Below are 12,591 nucleotides of genomic sequence, written 5' to 3' on the forward strand. Positions count from 1 at the left end.
AAATGGCTAGGTGAGAACACTTCGTCATCACTTTTAGACCTGTACAAAAGACAACAAAAAGGAGAAAAAGAAGGAGAAATGACTTTGAGGAAGCTCCAATTAGAGAACCACAGCATTGCCCTCACGACAGCTAGGTTATCAGCACAGCACAGATGGCAATTTGAAACATGATCTACAACGTTTATGATACCATTAAGCTCTAAATTACGCACACATTTTATTCACCCTGAAACTTGTACCCAGGTACAGAAAAGATAGCTGGGGTAGCTGGGGACCTGGGGGGAGAGAGAAATGAAAACAGCCAGCTCTGCTCAACTTTCTACCATCTTCCCAGAAACCAGGGAGAAAGCCCAGCCCAAGGGAGAGATGAAATCGCAGGCACATTCTGCCCCAAGAAGCCCTGCCCACTTCAGCAAACTCCCCTCTCCAAACTTACCAACTACATTCACTTTGGTAAACCAGCAACTTCCTTCTTCTTCCTTTCTTTTGAATGTTATTAATACATTTCTTTCTGATTTATCAAATAAAATAAACACATAAATGGGATGAAGGTTCATTTTAAAAGACCTAACATATAGGTTTCCATGGGCTCACCTTTTAAAAATTCTAATGCTCCAAAGGAAGGTTGAGATGTTTAAGTCATGCTCATCTTACAAAATAATTAAAGGTAGGGCTAATGATACTTCAGCAAATAAACAGACGTAACAATCTAAGGAAAAAGAAGCCAGAATGCAGCAAAACACAAATCAAAAACGTTAAGAACGTTAAAATAACAGAGGGTTATCTAATGCTAAGTATATGTGTAGTTTTTACAGTTACACATACTGAAGCTTAACAGCTGGCACACACACCATGTGCAAACACAGACAAAAAAACACAACACACAAAACAAACAAAACCAGTGTCAGAATTATCTCCAAGGAAAGACTGTGCCGATTCCAAAAAACAATAGCCAAGGAGCACAGACCAGGCCCCCCATGTTAGAGGGACATGGTAGCCAAACTAATGGGAGCCCCAGGGAGGCAGCACATTGACCCAAGGGAAGGATGAGGCAAGACCCTGCCTGGACACCGGCGACTTCCCTGCAAACCAGTCATATCCTTCTATTACCTTCTCCTACAGCTGCAACAGCTGTCACAGGCGAGTAACTCACATACAGTGCAGTGTATGGCTGAATACACTTTTCCACAGGCACACACCTACAGAGCCACCCAGATTAGGATGTGGAGCGTTTTGGCATCCAGAGGTCTCTCCCTGACCCCTCCTACCAATGACCAGCACTACTCTCCCGAGAGAACCACTACTCTGACTTCTGCCATCAGAGAGAGGAGTCTGCCCCTTTTTGAACTTCATATAAATGAAATCACAGTACATACTTGTGTCACTCAACATTATGTCATGGCTGTCATTTGACATTTATTTGTATATCATTTTACTGTCCCTCCCACTTTGTCTCCAGTGCCAATCACAGTACTTGGACTTGGTAGTTTCTCAATAAATACCTGTTGAAATGATGAAACTGGCACAATGCCCAATACACAGGAAGCACTTAATATATGCAAGTACAGTAATACAAATTTCTTATTAATAAAAGACCTAACAGAGTTCCTTTTGAAAGATCTATACAAGAGCACAGCAGTCTTTACCTTTTGAGATAACTCTCTAAGATGGATCATTCTACCTAACCCAGCGTGGTAGACGTCGAGCAGGCAGGAAACTTACTCTGATTGACTAGCATTTCCTTATTTTCTCTCTGGGCCAGTAAGCATGGCCAGGTCATGGAGCTTAAGCTCAAACTCAAAATTGCTTAGGGCAAGCTGGTTCAACCCAACCACAGACAAACTGATCCAGTGAGCCAGACAAGAGAAAAACATACACACAGACATACACACACACACACACACACGCACACGTCATAATCAGGAATGGTGCAGGGTGTACCTTTGTGTCCTTGTCATCAGATAATCAATCCCAAGTGTGTGCTGGCTGCCACCCGCTGGGACCCAGAGCACAGGTTAAAGAAATCAACATATACCAAATGTAGAATAGAGCAGAAAGCCTCAAGCCCGCCCAAGCTTCAAACACAGCCTCCAACTAAACTGCTACAAAGCAATTAAACTCATTTGTAGGCAGTGATCCTCTGTATCATTAATTTTCAATCCTAACAGACTCAATACCCACCCTTCCTTTAATCTTTTTTTCAGTTTAGTTTTTAAATTATTGCAGTAAAACTGACATTTTGGGGGAGAGTGATTTCTATGAATTTTAATCTGAATACATTTGTGTAGGCATCACCATAATCAGGGTACAGACCTACCCATCACATCAAAAAACTCCCCACACTCTCCCTTTACAGTCATGCCTCGCTAGCCTCCACCCCGGTAACCACTATTCTGTGGGGCCAGCAGTATATTGTCATTGTCTTTTCCAGAATGTCATATAAATCAAGTCATACACTATGGAACCTCTTGAGACCGGCTTCTTTCACTCAGCAACATGCCTCTGAGATTCACCCAAGTAGCTGCACGCATCCACAGTCTGTTCCTTTTTACTGCTGAGTGGTGTTCCAGTGTATGGGTGGACCACAGTTTGTTTATTCAAATACCCACTGATGGGCATTTGAGTTTTGAAGATTATGAACAGAGCTTCTATAAACATTCATGTTCAGGTTTTTGTGTTAGCCTATTTTCATTTATCTAGGACAGGAGCCCAGGAGTGGGACTGAAGGGTCATCCAGTAATCTTATAATAAACTGACAAACTGTTTTCCAGAGTGACCATGCACTCTGCGATCCCTCCAGCAATGTGTGAAAGTTCCAGCTGCTCTCTGACCTCATCAGCACTGATGTCAGTATTTTTTATTTAAGCCTCTAACAGGCATATAGGAGCATCTTGTGGTAGTTTAAATTTGCATTTCCCTGATGACCAATGACGATGAACCCCTCTTCAAGTGCTTATTTGGCATCTGTATATCCTCTTTTGGAGAAATATCTATTAATTTCTTTTGCCCATTTTCCAACATTTTGCCATTGTCTGAATGTCTAACAGGCAACTCCAATCTACATGTCTAAAACCTAGCTCCTGATCGTAACCCTCCAGACCTGCTCCTTTGACAGCTTTCCCTATTGCAATTAATGCCTACTCCATCCTCCCTTTGTTCAAGCCAAAAAGCTCAGTGTCATCCTGGATTTCTTTCTCTCATCCCACATCCAACCTGTCAGCTGAAGCTTCATAAGATAGATACCAAGGGCCGGGCGAGGTGGCTCACACCTGTAATCCTAGCACTCTGGGAGGCCGAGGCGGGAGGATCACTGGAGGTCAGGAGTTTGACACCAGCCTGAGCAAGAGCGAGACCCCGTCTCTACTAAAAATAGAAAGAAATTATCTGGACAGCTAAAAATATACATAGAAAAAAAATTAGCCGGGCATGGTGGCACATGCCTGTAGTCCCAGCTACTCGGGAGGCTGAGGCAGTAGGATCGCTTGAGCCCAAGAGTTTGAGGTTGCTGTGAGCTAGGCGGACGCCATGGCTCTCTAGTCCGGGCAACAGAGTGAGACTCTGTCTCAAAAAAAAAAAAAAAAAAAGATAGATACCCAGAGTCCAATGATACCTTCACCCTTACTTCATTCTCACTGGCTCACACCTCTTATTGGGATTCCACAAACTCATCTCTTTGCTCAAATCCCTTAGATGGCTTCCCATTCACTCAGAGTACAAGCAAAACTCCTTACTATAGCCTGCAAGGCCCCAGAGAGCTACCCCAATATCTCCATCCTTCCTCAGACTTGACTACTCTTCCTCCTCTTCTCTGGCTGCGCAGCCATCCAGTGTCATCCGAACGTTCCAAGTACCTTCCCACCACAGGGCCTCTGTCTTGTGGCTTCCACCAGAAAGACCCCTGATCCCTACCTAGCCAGCTGTAAACATCTCTAGGCATCTTCAGAAACCCACAGGTGCTGGAGGAGCTCGGATTACATGGAAAGAACCAGACGCTGGGGCCATTTTGACAGCATTTTGAAAGCTGTATGTGAAAATGACTCAGATTTAATTTTATTCAGAGTAAACTCTATTTTAGACTTAATTTATCTTAAACTGTTCATCTTAATCCCTTAATCTGTTTTTATCAAGAAAGGTTTCCTTAGAATATCATGCAACAATAAAAGAAACAAACTACTGATAAATGCTACGACATGGAGGAACCATTATGCAAAGGAAGAAGCCAGACATAAGAAAATATATATTGCATGATTCTGTTTATATGAAATTTCCAGAAAAGGCAGATCTATAGAGACAGAAAGCAGTTCAGTGGTTGATTGAGGCTACAGAGAAAAACAGGGATTGACTGCAAATGGGTCTGAGGGAGATGTTCTAAAACAGGATCATGGTGATGGTTGCACAACTCCATAAATTTATTAAAACTCACTGGATTGTACACTTATAATGGGTGATTTTATGGTATATAAGTTAAATAAAGCTGCTAAAAAGAAGAGTTTGCCTGCAATACTTGGAGAAATCGGGTTTTTATTACATATTGACTAAAGACCAATACTTTAGCCTTTAAATAAAACACAACACCACTACTGCAAGGGCTTTTCAGTGCTCCTAGCCCAGTTTTCACAGGACCATATAAAATGGGTTACGGGCAAATTGGGCTGCAACAGTAAGAAACATGAAGGAAGGAAGTATCACTGTCTTACTGACCACTCTGAGTCAGTGATTAGGGAAGTTGTCACTGAATACACCCCCATCCCTACTCCACACTTAAAAATTATTTAAAAGCTTTGCCCAGCAAAACTATTTAATAGCGTTACTAGCCAGCTGGGTGGACTACACAGCAGTCCCTCCCCTAACCCAACAACTGGAAATCAATTTTCACCTGTACAACTAGTGGAGAGCTCAGCTTCAGCCTGCTTACCTGGTATGGTGTGCACTTCATCCAGGATCATGAGGCCCCACTCCTGGGTTTTGAGCCACTCCATGACTCGCTCAGCCTCCCAGGACCTTTTGGTGGTGTGGCCCAGCATGGAGTAGGTGCTAATGGCAATAGAGCAGCCTATGGGCTTATCCTTGGCGTCAGAGGTGAAGCGGCAGATCTGGCTGTCATCGATGGTGGACCACATCTTGAATTGGGCTTTCCACTGTTCCACAGACACCGCCGAGTTGCCCAACACCAGACAGCGCTTCCTGACAGTGCATGCAGCAGTCACACCGACCAGGGACTTCCCAGCACCTACAAGAAACCAGAGGGTGATTCTACCGAAGGCCAGGTTGAAACAAAGGACAGGGACAGGCAGAATGAGTCATTAGCATAGGAATCTAGGAAAATGTCTTATAATGGTCCTTACAGCTGACACCTACGAGGCACTTAGTGCTCCAGTCTATTTTCTTCTTTGTAAGGAGGAGATGGCCCATTTTACACACACGTGAGAACCAGTAGGTGGCGGGTACTCCTCCAACACTTCACACGCATCTCATTTAGATGCGAAAATCTCAAAACAAGCCAGTGAGAAAAGATACTCCTGTCATTGCCATTTTAAAGATGGCAAAAACTAAAGCTGAGGAGCACCTTGCCAAAGGCCATAGGACAGTGATGCTGCTGGGGCACAGCGTGCCTACCCCAGAGCCCCACACCACTATTATCCTCAAATAGCAAACGGCCGAGAATGCAGCAATCCACTAAGTGTGCATGTCACTGGAAAAGACAGAGGAGATGAAATTCCAGGTGCTTCTGAGTTTACTACCATCACCATCTGAAGATCAAGATAAAAATCAAGATATTCTTTTAAACAGAAATTCTTATTTTACCATTAAAATAACCCATGGAGCTTTGAAAAAAAGAACCTCCTTCACTGGGCGCGGTGGCTCTCGCCTGTAATCCTAGCACTCTGGGAGGCCAAGGCCAGAAGATCGCTTGACGTCAAGAGTCTGAGACCAGCCTGAGCAAGAGGGAAACCCCGTCTCTACTAAAAATAGAAAAATTAGCCAGGCCTGGTGGCGCATGCCTGTAGTCCCAGCTACTCTTAGAGGCTGAGATAGAAGGATCGCTTGAGCCCAGGAGTTTGAGGTTGCTGTGAGCTAGGCTGATGCCATGGCACCCTAGCCCAGGCAAGAGAGTGAGACTTTGTCTCAAAAAAAAAAAAAAAAAAAAGAAAAAAGGAAGGGAGAACCTCCTCTCCCCTGGAGACTTTGCCTCTGTAAATCAAGGGTGGGGGCCCCAGGCGAGTCTGTCATGGCTTCTGGCTGAGAACCTAGGCCAGGATCTGACATTACTGAAGACAAGTGAGGTCAGACAGGTGCCAAGGAGTTGCTACCACCTTTTCTTAAACTTGCACACCAGCATAAGCCGTCCAGAAACAAGGAAAGTTTCTGTATTAGGGTGTCTCCAAATACACAACTCCCAAGACTGATTTCAAGAACAAGAACCTACCCACTACATAAAACAGACCCTTGCCATCTGCACAGTCTCACCCCTCACCTGGTCTATTTTTCTTCACCGACTCCATCACCACCCAAGATTTTAGACATTCTTTAGTCAATCCGCTTACCATCCATCTCTACCCCAGTGGAATGAGCTCCATGAGGTCAGGAGTGCTGTTCTTGCCACCACTATACCCCTAGTGCCTAGGCCAGGGCCCCACACACAGCAAACACTCAATAAGTATTTGTCATGTCATGAATGGGGTGGGGGTGGGGGGTCGTCCGACCTTGGCTATTTCCTGGCAAGGTGTGATTTAGGGAAAGGTGCAGAAAGCAAACGGGAAGCAGCTGGCAGATCCAGACAGAGCAGCCTGGCCACCTTCTTCCTTCATGTTATCACTTACCACAAGGAAGAACAATGACCCCCGAACGTGCACGCCCATTCCCAAACATCTTCCGCAAGCTCTTCTCCTGATAGGGTCTGAGAACAGCTGTGGGTTTCAGGTCAATGTTGATATCAGGATTGACAGAATCATTCCGGAAGTCATATTCTGCCAGCAGAGGGTATTCCAAGTGGATGCAACGTTTCTGGAGCTCCTCAATCATTTCCTGGGGAGTGAGCAGGCAGGTTTTTAAAATCTTATTACCCCCAAAGCATGCTCAAAACCACCACATATTCCAATGGGCCCAATTGTCAAAAAAATGGCATTTTATCTAGACTTCCACAATTTTAGATAATGCTCGGTAACAACTGGGTTAAAGCATAGAAAAGCAACCCAAACTAACAACACTGTCATAATGAAATCTAATCAGCAGCCAAACCGACCCTCTGCCACTGTTTCTCACATCTCCTCGGGAGCTTGTGAAGACCAGCCTACCAGCCTGAGGAGGAGGACACTTGGATCCAGCTCCGTCAGGAGAAATGATGCCATGCCTGGCCCACCAACACCAAAAAGGAGAAAGCAACTCAAGAATTGACAGGGACCCCTTCCTCGCACACAGATTACAGGCAGAGCTGACACAGGGCTGGACCGACTTCTGACACAGGTTTAGTGAAGGAACCAGGAGGGGACGTTCTCTGACCTGCTTGACTTCAAAAGATACCGTCTGTGTCTCTTCTTCTTCTTCTTCATCCTTGTCCATTTGCTCATAAAAGTCAAACAGGTCTGTAGGAATGTCAGATTTACCCTGTGGATCTGTCACTAGGGAAGTGGAGGGCCCACCGCTGCCTTCAGCAGTCTTAGAAATCTGTAAGAGAAAGGTAGGCTCTGGACTTGCATATCATATTTAATTCCGTTGTTATCAAGCAAGGGTTGAAGTTGTAAGGGGGAGAAAACAGCAGGACTACCAGGTTGCAAGTGCTGGATGAAAGACACCTGAGCTGAAATCCCAAATGCCCGGCCCCGAAGGGTGACCCAGGAGCCCACATACCGCAGATTTGCTTGTGAAAGTCTCTGTGATGAGCTCGGTGGCTTCCCCTTCAGAGTTCCTCAGGCGGCATTCCCGGATCACTGGGTCCTGGAGGAGATGCTGGATGACATCAGGGTGGGAGCTTTCTACAAAGTACCTACAAGCAGGGGAGGAAGACGGTACCTACTGACCGATAAGCACTTCTAGACAATTCCACTACTCATTCATTAGATAGTCTGGAAATAGAATCCTCTTGACTCTCCCCACTCTCTCACTACCCTCAACCCTTTATCAAATCAGAGCTATGAGTTACTGGCCACAGTATAACTTGAGAGTTGTGGGCAAAGTCCCACCTTGAAATCAAGTAAGCAGGAGTCTGAGCCCCAGCTCCACTGCTACGGGAAACACACTGGCCAGTGAACGAATTTCCTGGAAATTCGTTCTTCGGGGTAATGATCTGTGCTTCAGGGTAATGAGAAAGAGGTACAGACAGTCCATAAACATTACTAGCGTCTTCCACCTGGTGTACAGAGGGTGAAAGTGCCTTGGGACAGACCTGTCATGGAATCTCTTACCTGTTGTGCTTCAGTACCAGCTTGACTTTTCCATAGCTGACAGTACACAACTACAAATAGAGACAATACCAAACAGGCAAAATGAGCAATGAGCAGCTCCCTCAGAACACGTTCATACAGGTCACATCTTACCCCTACCAACCAAGTGAAGAGTTCATTTCACTTTAGGAAAAGCCAACCTGAAATCCTAAAGGGATCAGATCTGCCTACACTGAGCTTTTTCCATTGGCCTTTGTTTTCTGCCTGGCTAATTCTGATGCACATCGCTTAATTTATGAAACAATGCTTAAAATTTCCCTTGTATTCTTGCCTTCTCTCTCCATTCCCACAGTCTCCACCCTAATCTGGAGGCTCACCCTGCCACAGCTATTACTACAGCTCCCAGCACACAGTATGTGCTCAGTAATTGCTGCATAAATAAAATGCAAAGCCTCCTGGCCTCATCACCAATGTTATTTCCCCAACTAGAATGTAAGTTCCTTCATGGCAGAGGAAACAGCTTAAATCCTCCCCAGTTCCCAACAATCTTTAGAAAGGAATGCAGCAAAGGTTGTGTGTAACCATGAAACTCAGACCAGACCTTGGGGGGCTGCCCACCCAACTGCCGTCTCTTTGACCCATCACAGCACCACACCAGCACCTACATCCCTGCAGGTAGCTCCCAGTCAAGACTGGGCAAAGCCATGATGCTGATGCGGCTCATTCCAGCTAGGTGCAAGACTCTCTCCCTGGGCACCCTTCCACATCACAAGAGAACTCTCCCTGTGGCTCCCGTAGCTACTGTGGGATTGGCTGCAGTATGATACTGGATACCTATGGTACTCTTCTGTCACTCCAAATTTGGGGGTCTGAATCTGACTCCCTCTAGATCAGCCAAAGGCAAAGAAAGCTACTGTCCATCTCTTCTAAATGGTAGTAGTCCATCTCTCAGAAGAAACCCAAGCATGTTCAATCGCAGTTCACATGGAACCCTTTCTACTTCAACGTTCTTAGTTCTTGTTGACTTTCTCTGATGGAACTTGTTGACTCTTGGTCTCATGCAAGTATTTAGCCTTAGATGGAGTTTACCACCCACATTAGCCAGCTTGGGCTGCCATAACAAAATACCACAGACTGGGTGGCTTAAACAATAGAAATTTATTTTCTCAGAGTTCTAGACGTTAGAAGGCCATAATCAAGGTCCCAGCCTATTTGGTTTCTGGTGAAGGTTCTCTGCCTCCCTTGTGGACAGCCACCTCCACCTTGTCAGCATATATTCACATGACAGGGAGAAAGAAAAAAAGCTCTCCAGTATCTCTTGTTATGAGGACAGTAACCTACTGGATCAGGGCCCCACCCTTAGGACTGAATTTTGTCTCAATTACTTTCATATTCCAGATACAGCAACATTAGAGATTACGGTTTCAACATATAAATTTGAGAGGAACACAGTCCAGTCCACAGCACCACCTACTTTGGACTGCATTCCCAAATAATCCTGGCCAGAATGGGCCTGAATTAGTAGCCTCACCGTGTTAGTACCCATAGCTGGGAGCAACCTGGGAGAAACTGGCCTCAGCCATAACACAATACTGGATCCAGAAGGGTAACAGCTGGGGCAATCAATTATTATGCTCCCTACAGGAGAGCTGAATGGCACATTTTCATGGCTGCCACAGGCTGACAACACGTACCCTCTATCCCAGCTATTACTACACTATCAAGGCAGACGGAATTGTTAGCCTCAGCCCCCACTTGCCTTAATAAATTGAATAATTCCATCAGGGACTCCAGTCTTGCTGAGCTTCCTGAGGTACTCAGTGATGTCACTGGTTTGCAGCCCAACACTGACAGCTGCATACAGGGAGTAGGCAGTTAGTTTGTACTCATGCACATGGGTTGGTCGGCAGACTGGCTCTGCAATAGCCACCAGGAAGTCTTGGGCATATTTGTAAACTGGAGAGAAGGCTTCCAAGAAAATATGGCCATCAGGAGCCTGACAAACACCAAATGGACACAACCAACAAAGAAATTAATGAGTTGCAGAGAACATTAAACTCTTGCCCATACCATTATGAAGAAAGAATAAACGCCCAACACCAGAGATATTTTTGCAAACCCTTCTTCAGACAACTGGGAGGCCTGTTACTTTGATCAGATACAGAGGAGTAGACAAAAATAGAAAAAAAGGTTTCCAAAGTCTGTAGCTCTTTCCCACTATTTGCCTAGGGAAAGCCCACCATACTGCCTATCCTCAAGTAACCCTTTGGCTACACTTCAACTGCACGTAGAACATTAATGATTTTAAGTTGATCAAAGGCTGGCTACCAAGATGTCTCCCCTTAATTTCAAAAAAATGGGAAAATAATTTGTTACATGATAAATACTATTTATTGGGCAGACTAAAAGTACCTCCTAACATGGGGTAGGGCTAGAAAGGGAGGGAAAGTAAATACAGACGTTAGAAGCTCAGGTCTGGCCCGCACATGTGTGCTAGCCGCTCATTCCTACCTCTGGCTGTTCAAACGTGTTGGATGAAAGCTGTCTCTTCCAGTGTGAGGGGGAGTGTCCCACATTTCAAATTTGGCTTTGGGAATGCCCAAGGTGTAGCTGCCACTCCACGAACGCTCAGGCCCTGTCCTGGCTAAGGGCGCACTTACCACCCACAGGGGCCTGGAGGTGTGGTCGTCCTTCAGAGGCATCTGCACCCTGTAGTCCTTGGCTCCATATTCATCCACTTTGGTGCCGGACTCATCCACCTGCTTCCCGGCCGCCGAGGGAACCGCTTCCTGAGAGTCGTTCCCAGGGGCGTCGTCTTCATCTTCTTCCTCATCCTCGTAGTGCCGCTTCTTGGACTTCTTCTTGTCTGCAGACACCGACACAGAAGTGAGGCCAGCAGGTGCCCAGGATTCCCTCCGCACTGCCTGGCGACATTCCACCCGCGCCATGAACTAGGTCCTAGCCAAGCGCCTCCCGCATCCCGCGGGCATCGCGTCCCTCAACCGCCTCCTACCCAGCCTAGTTCGCCGGGCTGCGCCCAGCTTCGGCATCTCCCCCCAACAGCGGGGCCCCGCGTGCTCGCGGGAGGGCCTGCGGGTCGGCCGCCGCCGAGAAGCCCGGAGCAGCTCTGCCACAGAGCGGCGAGTGCAGGGAAGCCCGGGCGTGCTCGCGCCACGTCTCACCGCGGTCGGCCCTGTCTCTCTTGCCCATGGCAGCTGCGGCAGCAGGCAGCGCGCACAGCGGACGCCGAGGCCTCAGCGCAGCGCCGGCTCTCACAGGAACTTCCGGCTCACACAGGAAGCTCTTTCGGCGTCCACAGAGGAAGTCCCGCCTCCGGGCGCCGGGCCACGTGGTATGAGCCTTCTCCGGGCCCTCTTCTCCATTCATTCCTCCAGAATTTCAGTGAAATACTGTATTTATCGAGCACCTGAGCAGTGAACAAATTAAAGGCATAGTCCTTCTGGAACTTTTTTTTTTTTTTTTTGACAGAGTCTCACTCTGTTGCCCGGGCTAGAGTGAGTGCCGTGGCGTCAGCCTAGCTCACAGCAACCTCAAACTCCTGGGCTTAAGCGATCCTCCTGCCTCAGCCTCCCGGGTAGCTGGGACTACAGGCATGCGCCACCACGCCCGGCTAACTTTTCTATATATTTTAGTTGGCCAGATCATTTCTTTCTATTTTTAGTAGAGATGGGGTCTCGCTCTTGCTCAGGCTGGTCTCGAACTCCTGGCCTCAAGCGATCCTCCCACCTCGGTCTCCCAGAGTGCTAGGATTACAGGTTCACTGAGCCACGGCGCCCGGCTGGAACTTGAATTCTAACGGAGCGATGGGCAATAAACAAATAAATGTAGCGTTCAGTGCTCTGAGGAAGAATCAACGGGGGCTCAGAGTCACTGGCAGTGCCATTCTAAATAGAGTGGTCCCTGAATACGTCCTGAAATGGTGTCATCTGAGCAAAGATCTCAGGAAAGTGAAACAATGTCCTTTATAAATACCAAGGCAGGAGCAGTGCAGAGCGCACAAAAGTGAGATCCACACACGTTTGCATTTAATTAGAAACAGGGCGGCAGTGTGGCTTGGGGGGAGGGGCGCGCTGCAGTGCAAGCTAAACACTGGTTCTCAAAGCGGGGTCTCCAGGCCGCAAAAACATAACATGGAAACCAGTTAAAACGGGTTATAAAGGCAAATGCAACGTGTCTGGTGGCATCCCAG

The 12,591-nt window shown here is 46.8% G+C and overlaps 1 protein-coding gene across 1 annotated transcript in view; it reads right to left on the reverse strand.

Moving 5' to 3' along the window:
- Positions 1-11,640, reverse strand: part of ERCC3 (ERCC excision repair 3, TFIIH core complex helicase subunit) — a 31,490-nt gene extending 19,850 nt beyond the window's left edge. Inside the window, exons 1-8 of the mRNA XM_069463472.1 lie at positions 11,564-11,640; positions 11,042-11,247; positions 10,141-10,377; positions 8,403-8,452; positions 7,849-7,984; positions 7,501-7,665; positions 6,822-7,026; positions 4,916-5,230 (exon numbers count right to left, since the gene is read on the reverse strand). Coding sequence (XP_069319573.1) covers positions 4,916-5,230; positions 6,822-7,026; positions 7,501-7,665; positions 7,849-7,984; positions 8,403-8,452; positions 10,141-10,377; positions 11,042-11,247; positions 11,564-11,591 — 1,342 coding nt within the window. The 5' untranslated portion in view covers positions 11,592-11,640. The remainder of the gene's footprint in view (positions 1-4,915; positions 5,231-6,821; positions 7,027-7,500; positions 7,666-7,848; positions 7,985-8,402; positions 8,453-10,140; positions 10,378-11,041; positions 11,248-11,563) is intronic.
- Positions 11,641-12,591: the final 951 nt, after the last annotated feature.

This window comes from Eulemur rufifrons, chromosome 1, assembly GCF_041146395.1.
Source record: "Eulemur rufifrons isolate Redbay chromosome 1, OSU_ERuf_1, whole genome shotgun sequence".
Classification (NCBI taxonomy): domain Eukaryota; kingdom Metazoa; phylum Chordata; class Mammalia; order Primates; family Lemuridae; genus Eulemur; species Eulemur rufifrons.